Genomic DNA, 20,665 nt, shown 5'->3' with positions numbered 1-20,665 from the left:
GTAACCATCAAAAGGACAGAGTACGTCCCCAATAGACAAGGTGCTCCCTGCAGCCAAGAGCCGTGTCTGATCTTGGTGTGTGAGGCCAGGGCCCTGGCACGGGGCCTTGCACGTAGTGGGGCCTCAAAAATGCTCACTGCTCACAGTGACCTTGTGAGTAGACCTCACCCAGTCCTGGGCTCCTGGACATTGACATAGGGCCAAAGAAGGAAAGCTTCTGAAAGATGGCACCCTACCTTAATAACCTTGTCAGTTCCAGAAGTCAGTAACCATCCTCTGGTGGCATCAAAATGCACATGCACAATGTTATGTTTGCTGTCGTGGAAGGTCGCCGTGGGTGCGCGTCTGGAAGGAGCAAAGCGAGTTTGCAAGAGTGAGGAGTGGTGACACATGAATGAAAGAAAGAGATCTAAGGTGTCATAAAGCTGCAGCCCAATGACTAAGACAGGTGCCTCACTTCAAAACTGGTCCTCACATCTACCTTTGGTCCCTGGGAACCTGTTAATGGTTTTTTTTTTTTTCCCCAAAAGATTTATTTATTTGAGACAGAGAGAGAGAGAGAGAAAGAGAGAGTACAAACAGGAGGGGCAGAGGGTGAGGGAGAGAGACTTTCAAGCAGGCTCAGGGCTCAAACCCCAACCATCAGATCACGGCCTGAGCCAATAACCAACTGAGTTACCCGGGCACCTTTTTCTTTTTCTTAAATATTTTTATATTTTTAAAATTTATTTTTTTTAATCTATTTATTTGTTTATTTGACACAGCAAGACAGAGAGAGGCAGAGGGAGAAGCAGGGTCCCCGCGGAGTAGGGAGCCTGATGCGGGGCTTGATATCTGAACCCTGGGATTACGACCTGAGCTGAGGGCAGAAGCTTAATGGACCCAGCAATCCAGGCACCTTTTTAAAAGAGGAAAGGATTCTTATCTTCTCCAAAATGGGAATGAGATGATGACATTTCCCAAAGTCTTACAGATTACTTGTCGCTCTGATAGAGCCTATGAAAAATCTCTACCTATGCCTTTGACAATCTTAAAACAAACACCTCAGTGCTTTTGCTATGTCTGATCTCAGAAGTACCTGCTGGTATAAAGTCTACCTGTACCTATTTAAAAAAAAAAAAAAGAAGAAGAAGCACACCTGTTAAAAAGCCGAGGATACTATTACTATTTTAATCAAAGGGCTAGCCATTCTTTCTCCTCCGTTTCCTGGTGTTTTCCAGGTTTAGTTCCTCTATGGTCTTCTAACACTTGAACAAGTAAAACAATCTATAAACAAACATTGTTATTTGTTTTGTATCTTTTAACCTATGCATTGCTTTAGTAAGAAGGCCTGTCGACTGCCTGGGTGGTCTAGAAGCAATGCAGAAGAGGCAGAAGAAAGAGTGACATGGGAAGGGGGATAGGGACATGGGGAAGGAGACGGCTGGTCTGTCATCAGGCTTAATGGATGCCCACTCCTCAGCAGTGGGCTCTCTGAAGACAGTTTTACCTGTAGCTACGTCTGCAGAACAGACCTCCAGCATCACTTTAAAATATTTAAATGATCACTTTAAAATATTTAGAATTTACGACTTAGGTTTAATGTGTAGCTGCTTAGGCTCTCTGGGTCTGTGTCTCTAAAATCTCTTGCAGCTCCCTAATTTAATGAAAAGATCGTTCTTATTAATTTCATCACGTATGATGAGTGGAAAATAATCAATGAATGTAAATGCTTACTGATGCAAGGGCATCTTAATTTACATTTGATATGGATAAAGAAGAATGAAAAAAACACACACACCAGGGTTATCCATAAGAGAGTGCTTTGGTGTATTAACTGCCACGACTTCCCTTAAATGATGACTTCCTCTGGTGCACTTGAAATACGTTTCTATTTATATGCTGTTTCAAGACACCCATCTAGTACTTAAAATGATTCTACTATATACAAGGTAGGGGAATAGGTGGGGGAGAATCGGGCAGACGAGTTTCCTAGGAGATCCTGCTGTCATTCATTAAAAGGGGGACCTGTCACAGAGGATTCTGCTTACCTCTGGGCAGTGTGGAATGAGTGGCATTGAAGAGATAACACAAATGTGCCCCCCCCACACACCCCCAAAAGCACACTGACATGCAGTAACCTAAGGTCCTAGGTTATTGGGCAAGACCATCAAGCATTTACCCTGTGGTTACATAAAGTGGCTTAGCTCTTCCTGAGAAAATGTGGACTCTGGAGCCTGTGGGCTGATTCAGCTCCTGTAAAAACACCATCTTGGGCTAGAAAGTAAAGCCTGGGTGCCTGCAATCTGGAGCAACCCTCAAGGAAATAAAGGGACAGCAGGGTTGGCTGGAAGAACACCTGCTGGCAGGGCACCTGCCCCTGGGGCAGGGAAGAGCACAGAAGACAGGAATTCTTGATGTGGACTCTCTTTCCCTATCTAAAGAGAGAACACGGGTCTCTTGGCAAAAAGAAGGGTTCTGCCCATCGGCCACGGCCTGTGCGTGAAACCAGCAGGAACTAGGGCGCTCATGGTCATGGCTGCAGGGCCGGATCACCTTCTCTCCCTCACCCCGCTAAGTCTGCGGACCGCTGGAACTCACTCTTCGTCGGTGATGGCCTCATGGCAGCTGTCACAGACTCTCACTTCAAACTCGAAGCCCATCAGAGGGATGGAGGAGCGCTTGGAGCTGCACTTGCCGCAGACGGCCTTCCCACACTTGCGGCAGTGGTGCTGGAGGGAGAGAGAGCACAGGCTCGCCAGGGCTCCAGCCACCCGGCCCCACCTCATCGGTCCAGGTACGGCCGCCTGCATTCCAGTGAGGATGCTGAACAAGAGCACCGAGGAAACAGAAGGAACACACCAGCTCTGTTCTCTTTTTGGTCTCTTTATTCAAATGGAGAACTGCTGGAAACACATCTGTTTGCATCACCACACCCAACTCCTACCCCCACCTCCCAACCCTGGTCCTGCTCTGCCCATCCTAGGTCCCTCCCAGCTCCGGTCAGTATGAACTCCAGAGGACCACCCAATGGCCAGGTTATCTCAGACCTGGGTATGGAGGGGGTGCCACCTCCAGAGTCCATGCTGCTGGGTGAAGAACAGCGTGAATGCACCCCAACTCACAACTATACTTTGGCCGTGCTCAAGCTAGGTGACTTACACAGCTTTCCTTGGGGAGGACCAAACCATGAATCGGACTGAAAATGCTGTATTATGAATGAGTAGCTCTAAACGACTAAAACTAAGAGATGGCAGGAGAGAAAGTGAAATTATTAAGAAGAAATAAATACCTCTTACATAATGTCACGATTTGGTCCCACTATGAGCTAAGCATGATCCCTCTAATTTTAAGGTGTATTTCTATAGTAGTGACTAGAATTCTTTCTTTTCTTTTTTTTTAAGATTTTATTTATTGGACAGAGAGACAGAGAGCACAAGTAAGCAGAGCAGCAGCAGCAGGAGAGAGAGAAGCGGCTCTCTGCTGAGCAAGGAGCCTGATGTGGGGCTTGATCCTGGGACCCTGAGATCATGACCTGAGCTGAAGGCAGCCGTTTAACCAACTGAGCCACCCAGGCGCCCAGTTGCCACCAGAATTCTAAAAATGTACCCCTTAACTACTTGGAACAAGTCACTACAGAAACGGAGTCCAGTAGGAATGAGCTGCAGTAGATAAGGGAATCCATTAATGAGCAGTCTCGGAGTGGCTCCAGGGTATGCCTGACCATCCCCAGCCCCTCCGACCCCTGCCTGGGGATGCTAGTTCTAAGCTCACGGGTGAAGCTGTTTCCACTCTATTCCATTTTGATGAGGGAATCCAGATCACCCACCTGTCTTAGGCCAATCTTCTTACTGTCCCACATCTGCTTGAAGTTCCAGAAGAAAGGCTGATCACACTTTTGGCAGGAATCGCTGTCCAACCATTCAGGGGTCTTGTGAAATAAAGCACACAGCAGGTCACGTTGTGAAGGAGGGAGGACAACGGAGCCATTAACAGTGAGGAGAGTTACAGAATCAAGATGTGTTCATGAGAAACAGAGGTGTGATTTCTCAGTCACTTGAAAAAAAAACATTTACTGAATGCCAACTCTGTCTCGAGTGTGGGGATGCAGCAGTGATAAACAGAATCTCTCCTGTCACAGGGTGCACAATTTATGAGGGAAGACTAACCAAGACAACAATATTAGTATCAATTCTTTAAGTAAGTGGAAGTGCAAAGGCCTAAGGAGGGGAAGCAGAGTGCCAGGAGGGTGGGATGCCACAGGTGGTGGGGAGGAGGGTTTCAGGAACATTCAGGGGCGACTGGGCCAGGTCACTCACACACGGTTCTGACCGCCATGTTGACTCTATCTCATATTCTCACATCACACGCCGTTAGACTTGCTCTGGCTACATACAGCCGTATATGTAACTGCACATTCCACAGGCACACAGCTCCCTGCACCGGAAGATGCACCCTGACCGCAGCGGGTACTCAGGGAGGCTGCCTGTCCACCATCTATCTGCTCACGGCAGGGCCCAGCAGTCCTGGAGATGCCACTCCTTGTCTCATGGACCACACACTCTTCTGCCTCCATTCACTATTTCCCAGCTCCATCGTGAGTACTCGAAACAATATCGAATGGGTTTTAAAAACGTGTTAAGCGTAAAGCTATTCTTCAGCAAATCTTTACAGATTATGCATATAGTGACTCTGCATCTGCTTCTAGAGTTTCCCATTCAACTCTGTACAATTCGTCATTTGGCAGAGGGACAGATCTCTTTCCACAAATCACTGAATGGGAACCTGGAAAACAGATGCAACCCCAGGGTTTCTCAAAACTGAGTTCCAGAGAACTCCAATTTGACTCACAGGACACTTACTATAAAGGAAGCCTGAAATCAAACCAGTCTGAGAAATGTGGCAAACAATGGCCTGTGCCCTCTCTCTACAAGATTATTTTTCTTGTAGCTTTCTTCTGTTGATGTAATCCTTTTCTGAAGAAGCCCTGTTACAGAACAGACTTGGGAGTTAGCCTGTTCTCCCATCTACAAGCAGAAATGAACCTACAGCTAGCTACACATTGTCTCAAAAAAGATAAGTAAAAAGGTGACATCTGAAAAGCTCCAGTTCTTGGTCTATTTATTTTCTTAAAACCAGAGTTCTTAAGAAGTAAGCCTTGATTTGCTTTGTAATTTTTAAGCTCTAATCAGTTTAAAGACTGATTTAACAAAATAATAGAGTTTTCAGGAAAAAAACAATTTATCCCTAAAAGACTTATCTATGTTGTGATTTTTCAAAAACACTTATGATTCAGGAAAATCAGGAGGATTTACAAAAAATTGTCACACATACACTCCTATATCTTTTATAAGGAAATATGAAGATTTAGGACATACATCAAATGCACTGAAGAGGGAAATGGAAGTAAGGCACAGGACAAAAGGGGAAAAAAATCAGTCTGTGTAGTCTGATTCCATTTTTTTGTTCCAAAAAATAAACCCTGCACATGTGTTTTTGCAGAGGAAACTGTAACCATGTTACTGATATTCCTGGGCTGGTGGTATTATTAGGAGTAACTGACATGTTTTCTATTTGTTAAGGAGCACTCTGTAACTTTTCTATGTAGAACATGTTTAACCATACTTCTAAAAAAGGATAAAATTTTTGAAAAAATGGATTCCATTAACAATAGAAACACATGTTAAGCTTACAAGATAACGCACTCAGCTACACCATCTTCCATTTGCCCCCCCCAATGCTGTCCCCATGGCCACACCACCATCCCTGACTGCTTCTACTTGTGCACGAGCACCAGCACGCAGGGCATGACTTCTCTCGTTCACCTTGTCTTTCCTTGTGGTGTTTCCAGTCCCCCTCAGAGCACGGCCAGGCCCCAGGGGTCTTTTAGCGCTATCTCCTTCCACAAACTCTCCGCTGAGAATATTAGCCAACACTAGCACCCCTTCCTAAATGTCCAGCACTAATGTTCTATCTCACAGCAACTGTAATCACTTCATTTATACCATTTAACAGTTTTCTGAAGTCTTCTCCCATTTATTTTTTCCTACCAGAAAGTCTTATCAGTGCAGGGGCTGCTTCCTTACATGTCTCCGGCCTCTTGAGGTAAGCACCACACAGTTCTGGCTGGGACCCGGAAGCCCCCCAGATACATCTCAGGGAACTTACATTTACAGAATATGACATTTGGAAAAGAAAAAAAAAAATGGCTGGGACCCTCTCTACTCATTTGAGCTCTGAATCACTGGAAGAAGATTCACGATGGTCATCACCTGTATCTGCATGTCAAAGTGCATAATTTAGGGAAGATGGCTCAAAGGACTGCCCATCAACTGACTAGGGTCCTCTCTGAAAAGCATCATTATCCTCTTTGGGCCTTGATCCATCAAGGCCAGAGTCTGCGTGCACTGGGGGAAGAGAGCCCGGTGGTTCCCCCTCTCCTGGTCTAGTCAGTTAGGCCTGGGAAGAAGCAGGCAAGAAACAGACGAGCTTTGACTGTCCCTCACCCCGAGCAGGTTATCGTGAAGGATCTGTAGGCTCACCGGCACCCCGGCTGGCATGGCCAAGCACACACCGTACCAATTTCCCAGCCTTTATACTGAAGGGGCCTAGTGGTACTTTCAAAAGCAATATTCTACAAGTCCCCACTTCCTAACAGTAATGATCATTTTAATTAGTTACTAATAGAACTCCCATGGATTTATGGTTTGAGCAAGTCAGGTTTTAATCTTCTTAAGCATTTAATTACTGGCATTTGAGAAGCATTACATGGTGGATAATAGCAACTACTCTCTTGAAATGAGATTGGGGTGAAGACGTGGAAAGAAGTTGGGAAATTGCTTTTGTCTTTTTAAAGTGCTGCTCTTCTCAGTCTTGTATCCTGCGAGGAAATACATTAGATGAATATACACCGTCAAAGGGAAAGTTCATCCAGCATAATTCTAGGGAAATGAGAATATGACTAACTTCAAAGTCCTTGTCAAGGGTCTATTTAGTAAACATGTCCATTGGTAAGATGTTCAAAGATGAAAGAAGAAAACTCATAAAAACAGAAGGCCAGGAGAAAACTCAAATGTATTCTTAAAAAATGACAGTGTATATATTTGCATCTGGAGAACTGTTTGGAGAATGATTCATAAAGAAGCACAAAAACAGTTATTTCTGATATTTCTATTAATATCAACCTAAGGACTCTTACTTCATCGAATACCATTTCTCACACATTGGCCACCATTCCTGGCTAACACAAAACACGCGAGTCTTCTGTGTTCCTAGGGCACTTGAAGGGATAATTGCCTGATAACAGATGACTCCCTCTTTCTCACCTGAACTTTGGTTATGAACGGAGCAACAGATTCAAAGTCTAAGCAGCTTCGTCTTGGTCGAAATTCTCATAAAATCACCATTACATGAATGTTATACGCCAATTTGGGAGGGGTGTAAAAAAAAAAAAAAGGAACTTCCTTTTCAACTAGAATCTTTTATTCTCTGACATTAGCAGGTCTTATTTAACGGTTTCATCATAAGAGAACTAAGAAATGAGCAGGAGGGGAGGCTGAGGCATTTTTCAGCCCAGCCAGAATTACAGTGTCCAGCCTGGCAGCCATGGGAGTGGTCTGTGACCTGCCATTGACACCTACCTCCTGCCGCTCCACATCCATGTTCCAGACCACGATCCCACCATCACCACCGCAGGAGATGAGCTGCCGTGTGTGCTGCGCATAGGAAAGGGCCTGGACTTTATCACTGCGAAAGAAAGCCAGCGTTAGTGACAGGTCTGGAGAGCAAGGCGAAAGCCTTAAAGGCAGGAAGCCCGGCAAAGTCAATTAGTGTGCATGCTTCCCTTTAGCCCAGAGCACAGACCTTAGAAATCAGATGGAATCAAAATGTTTAAGATGCTGAGGCCTCAGGAAGAGAGAGTCTTTGTCAGTTACCGACACTTGAGAAAAGCTGAGAAAACCTGATTGTTGAACTTGTGAGATGGGACTAGCTCCTTCCTTAATTAATTAGATAAAATCTGTGGTACATGGTTATGCTGTATTTGTTCAAAAGCCATGATTTTACCTTTTTTTTTTTTTTTTAAAGGATCCTTTAAGAGTATTGGAGGTCATTCATTGAAGCGCCCGCTGCACTGACCTGCCAGAGCCAGGTAAATCGTGTTGGCTAAGGTGTGGAGTGTGTCATGGTGGCTTAAGCCCAGGCGCCATTTCTTGGCTTCCAGGGTGAAGCCAAAGCAGCAACAGACTTGAGTTTTGCTGACTCTCTATTTTCTCTAGTTTTCATTCCCTCTCTACTCATTTTGTGCTCGATTTTTCTCTCTAGCTCATACGTGGCTGACGAATTATTCCCTCTTGGGGCTAGCTACCATGGAGAGTCCAGTTCTATGGTCTGACAACGTGGTGATCACTAACAAAAGGTTACAGACATTATTTTCCACTGGGTGAGGGAGCAGGGAATAGGGCTCCTTGGTTGTTTCTATTGGAATATTTTTCTATTTTGAACTGAAATCAATTAAGAATTCTGTGCCCACTGGGAAGGAGAACAGCTCCTTGCAATCCGGACTGGTGATCTGTGTGCTTTCGTGTTTCCCTCTGATCTGGGGCTGAAGCTGTGGGACTGAAGCTGTTCAGTCTCTGAGTGTTTGTGACTACTGCTCAGAAAGGCTCTTCCCTCCCACATCTGGAGGGCTAGCCTATTGCCAGAGGGCATCAATAACTTAGATTACAGTATTCTTTTTTTCTAATGTTTTCTTTTTTTTTTAAGATTATGGTACTTTTTAGATTATAAGAACTTGTTCTGCTTGGCTTATAAAGACAAACAAGTGCTTACATAAAATGAATTTTCATAAACTTACTAGAAAAAAAAGAAAACTATGCCCCTAAAACTTTAAATTTACCAGACGTAAAAATTCTTTTACAGAAAACACTAACTCGGTAACATTTTAAGAATCTAAGTTCACAGAATTGAGGTGAACTCTTTGGCAAGTAAGATGAGAGTGATACATTTTAAAACAGAGCTGTCTTTCTCTGATTCATCAGTGTTAAGTATGAGCAAATGTACATCTTATTTTACTTGGGTTGATTTCTTCTAAATATATATATATATGCATACATATATATACATACATACATACAGTAACTGGTCAAATAAGCTACTATTATGCCTATATAACCCTATATATGAAAAATGTAAATTCATGTTCAACTCAACTAAATAATGGTTTTGATAAACTCTTCATATAAATAGAAGTTATGTTTTGTATCACATCAATGTAAGATAATCCCTAAGATCTTTAAGCAACTTAAAGTGGATTACTATAAGTAGAGCTAATTGATAATCATTGGATAACAACCTTAGATAATTTCTAAGTAAGTTAGAATATGGAAACTTTGATTACAAGCCATAATATTGTTTATATATGTCTGCTTCTCATTTTTTAAATTATAGAGAGGGTATAACTTAGGTGAGTCACTTTCGTGAACATGTTCATTTTTGCCACCTTAAGGAGACATAAAAGTGGTGTATCTTGCAGTAGAAATTTCTGTCATGCGTGTTCATGAGTTTTGTTAGTCTGCTAAAATACTTGTATGTGACAGTTCTCAATTACTCACATCCTCCCTTTCCCCAATTTTCTCTATGAAATATGTTAGTTATCTCTGGTTAATCAATTAAAATGGGTGGTTGAGACTATATCGGGGCAATGATGGAAACAAGATACAACTATGTATGGGCTTTTGTTTTTAAAAGAGAAAATGGAGTAGTTTTTTCTTAAAGCAATGGTTCCCAAACTTTTTCATCTTAGGATTCCTTTACAGTCTTAAAACTAATTTGAGGACACCAAAGAGCTTTGGTTTAAATAAGAAATGACCAATATTTATTGTATTTGAAATCAAAACAGAATTCTTAAAAAATAGTGATTCAGGGGCGCCTAGGTGGCTCAGTGGGTTAAAGCCTCTGCCTTCGGCTCAGGTCATGATCCCAGGGTGCTGGGATGGAGCCCCGCATCGGGCTCTCTGCTCAGCGGGGAGCCTGCTTACCTTCCCCTCTCACTCTGCGTGCCTCTCTGCCTACTTGTGATCTCTGTCTGTTAAATAAATAAATAAAATCTTAAAAAAAAATACTGATTCAGTTGAAAATAGCAACGAGGGAGCCATTCTATTTTAATATAAATAACACATATTTGGTGAAAATTAACTATATTTCCCCAGGTGACAAATTTGGATGAAAAAAATGGCATTGTTTAACATTTCTGCAAGTCTTTCTAATGTCTGGCTTAAGAGAAGAGAGACAGATACTCATCTCTTTCTGTATTTGTTCTGATACCACTCATCATGCAGCCTCTGGAAAACACCATTGTACATTTGTGAAAAACTATGCATGAGAAAGGCACTTCTAAAGTAAAGTACAAATTTGTTCCAGAATATGAGAGAGAAAAATGAAGGACAAAACCTGGAAAGTGAATTTTATTTGCTTTGGTTTATAATACTCAAGTCTGAAAAAAGAGCCATAAAATGCATTAAAATCTTGGCACAGTTCCCTCAGTTTTGATGGCTTGCTTCCTTGCCTCACTGATGAATGCCTCTGACTACAATGCAAAAGGATATTCTTTACCTTCTATAAAATCTGCCTCGCTAGCAAAGATTCTGTGTGTCACCATATTATTTTCAGAGCTCTATGTTGACTTGGTTAAAGTCCCCAAAACACCTTGGACAACTCTTAACGATTTTGCCTTCCGAGGCCGTACCATACATTTTGAAAAAATAAAATAAAAAATTTAGGATACTTTCTACACCTACAACTACCTTTGAGATTCCCTAGGGGGATCCTTGAGAATTGTAAAGATCTATTCCTCTGCCTTATAAAAAGAGAGATACTATAAATAACTCTATTTGTTTGCCCTGTTGCTATTTTAAGAGTTTCGTGGGAAGAGTTAACAGATCAGAAGAGATGCTCAGCCTTCCCTAGGTCAAGTCAGTTTAGATAACATTTTATTAATGTAAGTATTTCTGAAGTTGCATATTTTATGGGAGGACCCTGGAGGTTCATCAGAGCTCTCATTGTCTCTAATATGCTTTCCCCTCCAGGCAGATACTGATCAAAACTCTCAGGATATAGTTATGTAGGTTATCTCAATAGAGAATTTTATTCTTCTCCATTATGATTACTGTTTGTCACAGTAAAAAAAAAAAACAAACCCAACCATTAAAGCCTTCATAATCTATATAGACAATTTCTGTTTTACTCTGATGCTTGCCTGACGGCTCGGCTATAAGCTACGGGCCAGAAAGGACAATCTTAGAGTTTCATGGAAAAGGGCTGTATGTGCCAGATATTTTAAAATATTGATATTTCAAAAGAATAGACTCTTGGGCAAAGGCTATAGAGCTGACATTGCTTAGGTAATTTTTAAGCTGTGCTAGTGGACTGAATCAGGATTTCCTTAGATTTCTGGACTCTTTAGTCTGGATGCAGATGGCTTCATGAATGAGAACTGCTAAACCAAGAACCAGCAGAACAAGAATTAATTATACAGGACTGGATGAACTAAAGAGGGAAATTTTACTGTGGTTGTTTGTCTGGAATACTGTTGATGCTGTTTTAATGTTCTATTTTCTGGATATGGGAGGGTTCTTTTTCTCCTACTCTTTATCCTATCTCTAACCTACAATCTTGTAAACTCTGCTTTTATAAGCTAAACAGAAGCATTTAAAAATGATGTCCAGTTTTCAATCATTCCCCCAGAATTTGAAAAGTATTACTGAATCCCCTTAATTTTAATGGCAAGATAAAATTATTTCATAGGTTCAATTAGCATCTATCCACAGGATATGGTTGGGCAACCAAGCCCTTATCTAGACTGTCCTATTAGAGAATGTTGCTCATTTAATCAGATATGATTAGTCTTTTGAACTTAAGAAGCCAATGGCTACAAAGCTCTACTAAGAAAACTGGCCTAGTACCTGGTTTGCAGAGGCCTGGCCTTACAGGTGGTAAGGAAACTACCAGGAACCTGGCAAACGTTGGAAACCTCAAGGAGTTCAACCAAGTTGTAAATACTATGGTTGACCTAGGGCAGAGCATATTTTGGGCTTGGTTTCCTAATCTTGGAATAGCAAATAAAAGACCCTTTGAAAAGCACAATCCAGGGTTCCTTATAAACATTTCCAGGCAGAAGTTAATTTTGTGGGCTCGAGAGTTGTTTAATAATTCTCTCCGGCTCTATACTCGCAAAGCAAACCAAGATGACCTACCTGGTTAATTAACACTCTCACCGCATAATGTCAATAATTAGGCCAAACCTTAGGAGACCAACCTTCTTCTCAGAATAATCTCTGAGATTATCAGGATGAGAGGACAGGGGAAGAACAATCAGGCAGACCATGAAAGACTGAAATGGGCAAGAAGAAAATACTGGTATCTTCAGCAAAGGATTAGGGGGCATCAGGCACACCTGTCTGGGTTATCTGATTCTCTAGGGGCCTGCATCTTGCAGTACCTTTAACTGTGCTACTTCACAACGCTGTAAATGTTAATTTGGTATTATTGCAAATTAATCTTTCCAGTAAAGAGGGAACGAATCCCCATGCCCCGCCCCTCCCATGGAGGAAGCCATTTGTAAATCTACCTACAAATTCATTTCTGTTCTCCTCTGCCTATGTGTATGTCTGCTCTTTGGATTTTCCTTTGAACTGGTTGTAACATCTTACTAGTTCCTTTATTAATTAACGACTTAATATAAAATCCTTGACAGGTGCTCGTTAAAATAGGAGTCTGTTGTTTTCCATCTCTCTTGGTTGTTATTTCACCTGTCTTAAAAAGTAGGGAGAGCCACCATTCTGACATTCATGGGCAAGAAGGAAAATCTACCTAGTTGAGCAGACTCATAACCCTGTGATTTGAACTACATTTCATTTGTTAAGGCATCTTGATACACATCAGTGATCTTGTAAAACCAAAATAAGCTACAGGAGGAAATGCTTTGCCAGTCAGAGCTGGCAGCAACATTCAGCAACAAATACATAATTTATGGGACTCCAATACTATTAATATTCCAACACAAAAGAGTGGAACACAGTGACGAATGCTGGATTCCAAGCTTTGTAATAAAGCTGCTCAGGGCCTTCTTGATTTAAGGGTTCACGAAGTAACCACCTTGCAGCTAAAAACGAGGTAAGGAAACAACATCTCCAAGTTCACAGATTAAGGGTTATAAAGAATAAAAGATACGTTCCTCTTACATTCATGTTTCATCTGACATGAGTGCAGCACTTAAACGAGAAAGCATTTCAAAACTGGTTATTATTTTACGGCTGAGAGCTCCATGTATTGCTGCTGGAGCACAAAACCCTCACTTTTCACAACGACCAGGATCTGCCGTCTCCAACGACTACACTTAATAGGGACGGCCTCCTTTCCTTACTCACTAAGCCCTAGAGGGAACATACGTCTTATCAGACCTAGCTACATGATCTGGGGGGGAGCTGATGAAGAATGCAAATACAAAGCCCCTTGCTAAAAATGTATTACTTATAAAACAAGATGGTGACAGCACATCAGCCCAAGCGTGGGGCCCTGTGGGACCTCGCAGGTAGCACACCCAGGGGACTAGTCCTGTGTCTGATGCTTGCTCCGGAAAAAGGGTAGAGAAACCTTTCTTCTTTTTATAGAAACCGATTTTCAGACATAAGCTAACATCTGCCCAAATGTCAACTTGGGCCCTCTTCCACCCCCTAAGAGCAAGGGGTGCTTAACTGTATAGCAGCTTTCATTTCTTTGATGGAGAGTTCTGGGTAACTTAGGGAAAAATCCAATCAGTTATGCATCTGCTCCCAGAGAACTTGCTCTCTTAGATTCAGAACTCCCATATTCGTAAGCCTCCCAAACCTCCACGGACCAGTAAAGGCTCATGAGGAATCCACACACGAGGTCTCCCAGGTAACTGATACCTGCGGTCATCTCACACCAAAGGGCCCCCAGAAGGATTTACTTCCTCAGGGATCCTGCCTAACAGCACCCGTTCGAGGCCAGCAACATTTGGCTGTTTTCCTGGCTATGGTGGGAGTTCAGATTAGACACAGTCCTTCTGTCCACTTGTCATTTCCTGAAAACACTGTACTGAATTCATGCAGCTCTGTTTGGGGTAACCTCCGGATGCTGAGAACTAGGAGAACCCATTCATCTCCTAAGACCCAGATCAAGAGTGACTCCCCCCAAAGAGGCCTCCCACGTTACTAGCACACTGTTCCACCTTCACCCCATTCTCATGCATCTAGCCTGCTCCTTGTGTCCATGACTGTTTCCACAGTCCCCCCTGTATCCGAAGTGCCTACTACAAAGTCTGGTATATAGATGGAGCTCGGTAAACAGCTGTTGAATGTATTACAGGGGGAGTAAGTACACGTGGCGGTATTTCCATTGAAAATGCTATATATTTGGAGAGAAACACGACTCCTATTCAAAAGCGTGATTTTCACATTACCGTAATTTCTGTGAACAAGACTAATTTTAACTGGCACGTATTAGCCCTTATTCTTGTGATTTTTTTTTTAAAGATTTTATTCATTTGAGACACAGAGAGTGAGAACACTGTGGGGAGGAGGGTCAGAGGGAGAGGGAGATGCAGACTCCCTACTGAGCAGGGAGCCTGATGTGGGGCTCGATCCCAGGACCAGGAGATCATGACCTGAGCTGAAGGCAGAGGCTTAACTGACAGCCATTCAGGAGCCCTTCTGATTATTTTACATGCATTCTATCATTTATGTTTTTTGACAATTGTGGGTTTCTCTTTCCAATATTATCCCTACTTTAGAGATGAGGAAACCAAGGATCAGAGAGATGAAGAGTCCTGCCAAGGCCTACATGGCCATTAGCAGAAGGGCGGGCTCAAACACAGCCTGGCCCGGCTCAGAGGCCAGCGATTAGTGATCACACAGTACAACATCTCCCCCTTGATAAGGTTCTCCCCTCAATGAAAACCCTCACTGCTAATTCTTTGATTAATTATGCATTTAGCTCACTTAGAAATGGAAAAGACATTTCTTCCCCTGGATCCTAATAATTCTCTAGTGTTAACAATGAGAAATGCTCCTAAATCAGAGATTTGCAGAGAGAAAGCTTGCTCTCCTTCCCTGAACCAGAAGAGGATGAATATGAGAATTCTACTTCCTTTCCTAACTTTACACACAATTTACCTAATAAATAAAGATCCAAATTCTCCCGATGGATATTTATTGATGAATAGTCCCTTTCCTCACCAAAAGGCTCTGAAGATGCTTGTAACAAAAGTCTTACACATGCAAAGAGTCGGAAGAGAAAAACCAAGAGTTGGGACTGTGGAAAATACAGAGGCCCTGTGTGCCAACAGCCGGGGCAGTGACCACGTCCCATGTCACCTGTGGAATCCCAGTGTTGGTGAAGGGTTCCATCCCAAGAAACTACTCAGATCTTTACCTGTGCTTTAAATCAAGTTACCATTAAATTAAATTGCCACAAAGTCTTAGAAACCTAAGAAAAATACTGTTAGAAAGGAAAATTATGGTCATAAAGTTGGTCATGAAATGATAGGTATTATCTAAAAATAAAAAAGGATCTAAAAAAGCCCAAGTATCATTATTAGACTTGACAAGGGCATGGGACAATAAATGTCCAGGTTTATGCTTCCATAATACCCATCCAATTGGTAATGGATACTTCAGAAACATAATGGTCCCTAAAACTGGAACCTTTTCTTTGCCTTCCCTTTCACAGAGCTAGCACATAACCATGCTCTACTTGCTGCAGGGCATAAAAACACCAAAATGTTTCAAATGCAGATAATACTGCATAGAACTATACTTTCTTAGCTTTTTTCCCTTGGACTTAGAGACATTTTAGTTACTCTCGTGCTAAAGTTCTCTCTGCTTTGATGGGATTTTTATGCACCAAATCAAATTACTTATAGAACTTGTCATACTTCTGCTGCTGAAGAATGATGGAATGAAGCCACAGAACCCAGGACAGACCTGGGAAGCTGTCCCCCCACATCATACTCGGATATTCCCACCAGAGGTGAAGGCATCTCCCCCCATGCTCTGGGGTGGGGTGGTGTCTCTGGTCCAGTTGGCTTTGCCCAGTTCCCAAGCTCACCTATTTGGTGCCTGATTTGGAATTCTAACCAGCTCTTGTCACCCTGGGGGGGAGGGATGGGAAATTGAGGAATTGTAGGACAGCAAGGGATAGCCACGGGCCCCAAGAAAACACTCTTTGGCCTCTAAAGTAGAGAGACAAAAGAGATCACGGAGCACGGACGGAGGGGAACATCTGTTAGTATTTGCTTCAGGACCCCAGTACCGAGCACAGGGCAGGACAGAGAGAAGGCTGTAAAGACCTTTCTCTGTTGGACTGAACTAAGGTTTGGAAGATCTAAGCTACCAGCTGGGGGCTTTGGGGACTCAATATTCTCCTCCAAAAGATGACATCTGGCTTCCCTTTTACATATACAGGGTTCTTGCAAGATGACACTTGCAAGAGTGTCATGCAAGTGACACTTGCAAGAGGTATCTGTGTGTTTGCTGACAAAACACCAATCCCATGGCCAATTTCCAGGGCAAAGGAATGGTGGTTGTGAATGTGACCCTGCGGCTCTCCTTCCTGCCTGCTGCCCTGGCCCCTTCCTTCTGGCACCTTCTGTGAGTCCCATTCTCCTATCATTAGCTCTGGGGTCTTCCTCGTCTCCCTCTCGGACACTCAAACCCACTCTTAACAGGGTGACGCAACGGATGCTCAGGAAGTTCTTTTCTCCCAGCCATGCGACACTCGGCAGCCCCTTCCAAGCTAAGGTCTGGTGGTGAGGAGCCCCTCACAGAGCTCCCTTTATTCCTCAGCTTGAGCTAAATAAAGCACCAGGCAAAGGCTTTCCTGCCATTATTCCTGTTTAAAGCCAGTGCTGACCGGCGGCTCCTGATCTCACCAGCCTGCCATCCCCCGAGGTCCTAAGGGGGTAGATTATCAGGATGGACTCCCAAGTATGGTCTGTTCCAGTTTTGAAAAGGCCAGGTCTGTTTTCCTTAGAAACTGGAAGGCCTATCAGTTCAGGTTCCATTTTTCTGGGACTGAGAGACTCTGTCTCAATTTTATAGCTTCTCCTTTTTTACCAAATGACAGGTACAACTTTTCCAGATCAAGAGTTTGCAGGAGGGCACTCAGCACACAGTGGTGCTGGTGTCGAACACTGTTAGACTTTACTACCCTGTGGATGGGTCATGCAAGGTTGCCTGCCGGCTTTATTAACCACTGTGCAAAAATAAAACTAGTTATGAGCGAATCTGAATGAGCCCAACAAATATTACTGATCTTCATTCAAAACTGGCCTTTTATTTCTCCAAGAGCTTGAGGTGACAGGAATTATTGGTAGATTGGAGAATAACTATTATTAAATAGGACTGTGTTTGCCTTCTCTTTTTCTTCATTTACATGGATGATGTCAACCCTTTCACACAATACTGATGCATGGCCCCTTGTCATGGAGATAAATACAAGGGAACGATTCCTCTAATGAGCTGATGACGAGGTCCGAGTGGCCCCACAAGCCAGACAAGGCCCCAGACAACGGGTCTATTCTCTAATGTGGGAAAGAAGCTACTTCTCGAAGACTAAATTCTAACACTAAGATAATTATTTGTGCAGAGGCCCTCCAAAATCGAATCTGTTCATATCTAATAATCCCAACTGTAGATGTAACTACTTAGGAGAATATTTTTTAAAATCAGCATTTCTGGGTAGATTTACTGAAAGAGCTAATGCTGCTTAAAACCAGTCCGTTTGCGGGAGCCTTTGTTTATGGCTGTCTAGAGTTGCTCTTAACATCACCGTGAAAACTTTACAAGTTAAAAACAATTCCGATTAGCTTTAGAGCTCGAAAGCAGATCTCCTGTTTTTTTCTGCACATGACCCGGCTTTGCCCCCAGGACCAGAGGGCAGCACAGGGTAGGGCAGGTCAGAGCGTGGTCTGAGGGCCATGAGGAGAGCTGCCCAGGAGGACTGGGACAGCACAGACACCTGCAGTTCCAGACCGGTGGCTGGAATCTCCAAAGACACAGTCCAAGAGTCTACATTTTAACAAATTCCTTGGTGCCCCTTTGCACACTGCAAAGTTGAGAATGGCTCCAAGGAAATGCAAAGCCTTCTTTGCTCTTCCTCTCAGCCCTGTGAAATCCGCCCCTCAAGGAAGAAGAGCCTGATTTGAATAAAGGTGAAACCTCCATCAGTATTTGGTGAAGCACCAAACATATAGTGTAAGGATATTACTTCTCCCCTTTTCCTTATGCTGCCAGGAATTTTGCCACATTTGAACTCAATTATTGAAATTCCACAGGCCTTCCTGGCTTATATTTTTTAAGTTCTTTTTCCTCACATTCTCAAATTTTTATCCATAAGTCTCCCTGGTTCTCATTTTTCTTTTTTATTTCTTTGCTGCCATTATTTTATTTTACGGTTTTTGCAAGCACTCACAAATCCTCTGTGGAATTAAACGAGGGATAAATAAATAAACATACCTAGGTGCAGATATAATTCCAAGGGGCCATTTCTTGTGTTCCTGCAATGTTTCTTCCCACGCTAAGATCCTGCCACAGACACTGGACCACACGCCTCTGTCTTAGCTTTCCGCTGGGAATCTTTTCTCTGAGTTTTTTTGTTTTTTAAGATTTTATTTATTTATTTGACAGAGAGACATACCAAGAGGGGGAACACAAGCAGGGGGAAGTGGGAGAAGGAGAAGCAGGCTTCATGTCGAGCAGGGAGCCCGATGTGGGGCTTGATCCCATGACCCTGCGATCATGACTTGAGCCACAGGCAGACGCTTAACAACTGAGCCATCCAAGCACCCCTGAGTTTGTTAATAAAAGCACCAGCAGTAGGGCGCCTGGGTGGCTCAGTGGGTTAAGCCTCTGCCTTCAGCTCAGGTCATGATCTCAGGGTCCTGGGATTGAGTCCCACATCGGGCTCTCTGGTTGGCAGGGAGCCTGCTTCCTCCTCTCTCTCTCTCTGCTTGCCTCTCTGCCTACTTGTGATATCTCTCTGATCTTAAAAAAAAAAAAAAAAAAAAAAAAGGCACCAGCAGCCTTACTTGTGTCCTTGGAGCTCGATGGCTGTTCCTTTTCTCCCACCGATGTCCCACATGATGACAGAGTGATCTGAGCTGCCAGAGAACAATACTCGCTGGACAGGGTCCCAACAGAGAGCAGTCACCCCACCTGTGAGGACAGACACAGCTGGACATTAGTCACAAAGCAACAGTATTATGCACCAATAAATGTGAACGCAAAGGAGTGAGGATCTAGTGTAGTTCTTCTGCTTATAGAACAAATAAGTCCCTGAAGTGGGAAAAAAAAAAAAAACCCGACACCCAAAAAACCCCAAAAAACTGGGTCCTGGAATAAAAGTCCCGCCCTTTCAGCATTTCCCCCCCACATTTAACATACCATAAAATCAATTACTATAAAAAACCAAAAGAAAAGGAAAAAGGCAGCTAATTGTCAGAAAGAGATGTTATTCAAAGAATGGAAAATATCATACTACTTGGAAATTTTAACTGTATTTTCTTAACTTCTATCTACCTCCCCACCGACAGTAACAGGCAAGAAGTGAATGGAGTTTTAAAAAGCTCAACTGAATTTTCTTATTCTTGAACACAGATACAATTAGACCACAACACCAGAATTTAAAATTTATTGTTCTCTCTGTGGGAATTGAAGTTTACAGATTCTAGGTTCATCGTTTACATCCTGAAGTGTCCATTTCCTCAACTGTAAAATGGGGATCACGGCGATACATCTCAACATCTACATACAACTACTACTATTATTAATGATGCTATGGACCTAGCCCCTGCCTGCCTCACAAGGCTGTGGTGATAATCAGGTTGGATCAGTTCTATAGGACCCCTCTGTAAACCACAGCATGCAGTATACACGTTGGTTATTAGTATTACTCTACTGGTGTGGCTATAAAATATTATGACAGATCTTTCTCTCTGGTAGTCCCCTTATGAATCAAACCCCTACACGATGAGAACAATATTAACTTTTTCCATTTAGGATGAGCCCAAAGCCTACAAACGCTTAAGAATGGGAGAAATACTCATTTTTTACATGATTGAAAAATATTATATTCTGAAAAGAACATAAAACAGCATCTTGTTTATGAGAACCTGACATTTTTCTTATTTAGATGATCAATTTGTTCTAACAAAGTGCTGCACTTTAAAAGCTTTTAGGAAAGTTTCTTTTACATAATATTCTCAGAAGGGTTTGTTTTTTTTTTTTAGATCAAAGGCAGGGAGGGAAGTCCCACTATTCTGGCTTGTGGTTCATCGCTTCTCGCCATACCTGCACAACATCCTCCTGTCCATGTAGAAGTAAACAGACACCCACCCCCAACTGGAATCTAAGCAGTCTGCCCCCTGCCGCTCCTGGCCGCCACCTACTGGCACTGAGTGCATGGCCAGTGGCACACAGGTTCTAGTGTGGTTTCTTGAATGAATGAAGGAACAGACTAATGAAAATACAAACATTTTTTTTTAATCCACAATTCTCGTTATTTGGAACTCCTCTACTAGACTTACTAACCCTTCCAAGTTAAATACTGTTCCTCCTTTTGTGCACCAATGCTTCTTCGTTCCCTGCTGTTCAACTCAACGATTATGTCC

At 42.8% G+C, this 20,665-nt stretch overlaps 1 protein-coding gene across 1 annotated transcript in view; it reads right to left on the bottom strand.

Annotated features, from left to right (window-relative positions):
* WDFY2 (WD repeat and FYVE domain containing 2) overlaps positions 1–20,665 on the bottom strand; it is a 173,526-nt gene that overhangs the window by 2,083 nt on the left and 150,778 nt on the right. The window contains exons 7-11 of the mRNA XM_080799754.1: positions 19,085–19,211; positions 7,620–7,725; positions 3,809–3,910; positions 2,581–2,711; positions 237–345 (exon numbers count right to left, since the gene is read on the bottom strand). Of these exons, the coding sequence (XP_080655880.1) occupies positions 237–345; positions 2,581–2,711; positions 3,809–3,910; positions 7,620–7,725; positions 19,085–19,211 (575 nt within the window). The remainder of the gene's footprint in view (positions 1–236; positions 346–2,580; positions 2,712–3,808; positions 3,911–7,619; positions 7,726–19,084; positions 19,212–20,665) is intronic.

The sequence above is a fragment of the Martes martes genome (genome assembly GCF_963455335.1).
Source record: "Martes martes genome assembly, chromosome: 3".
NCBI lineage: Eukaryota > Metazoa > Chordata > Mammalia > Carnivora > Mustelidae > Martes > Martes martes.
This window is presented reverse-complemented; position numbering and strand designations above follow the sequence as displayed.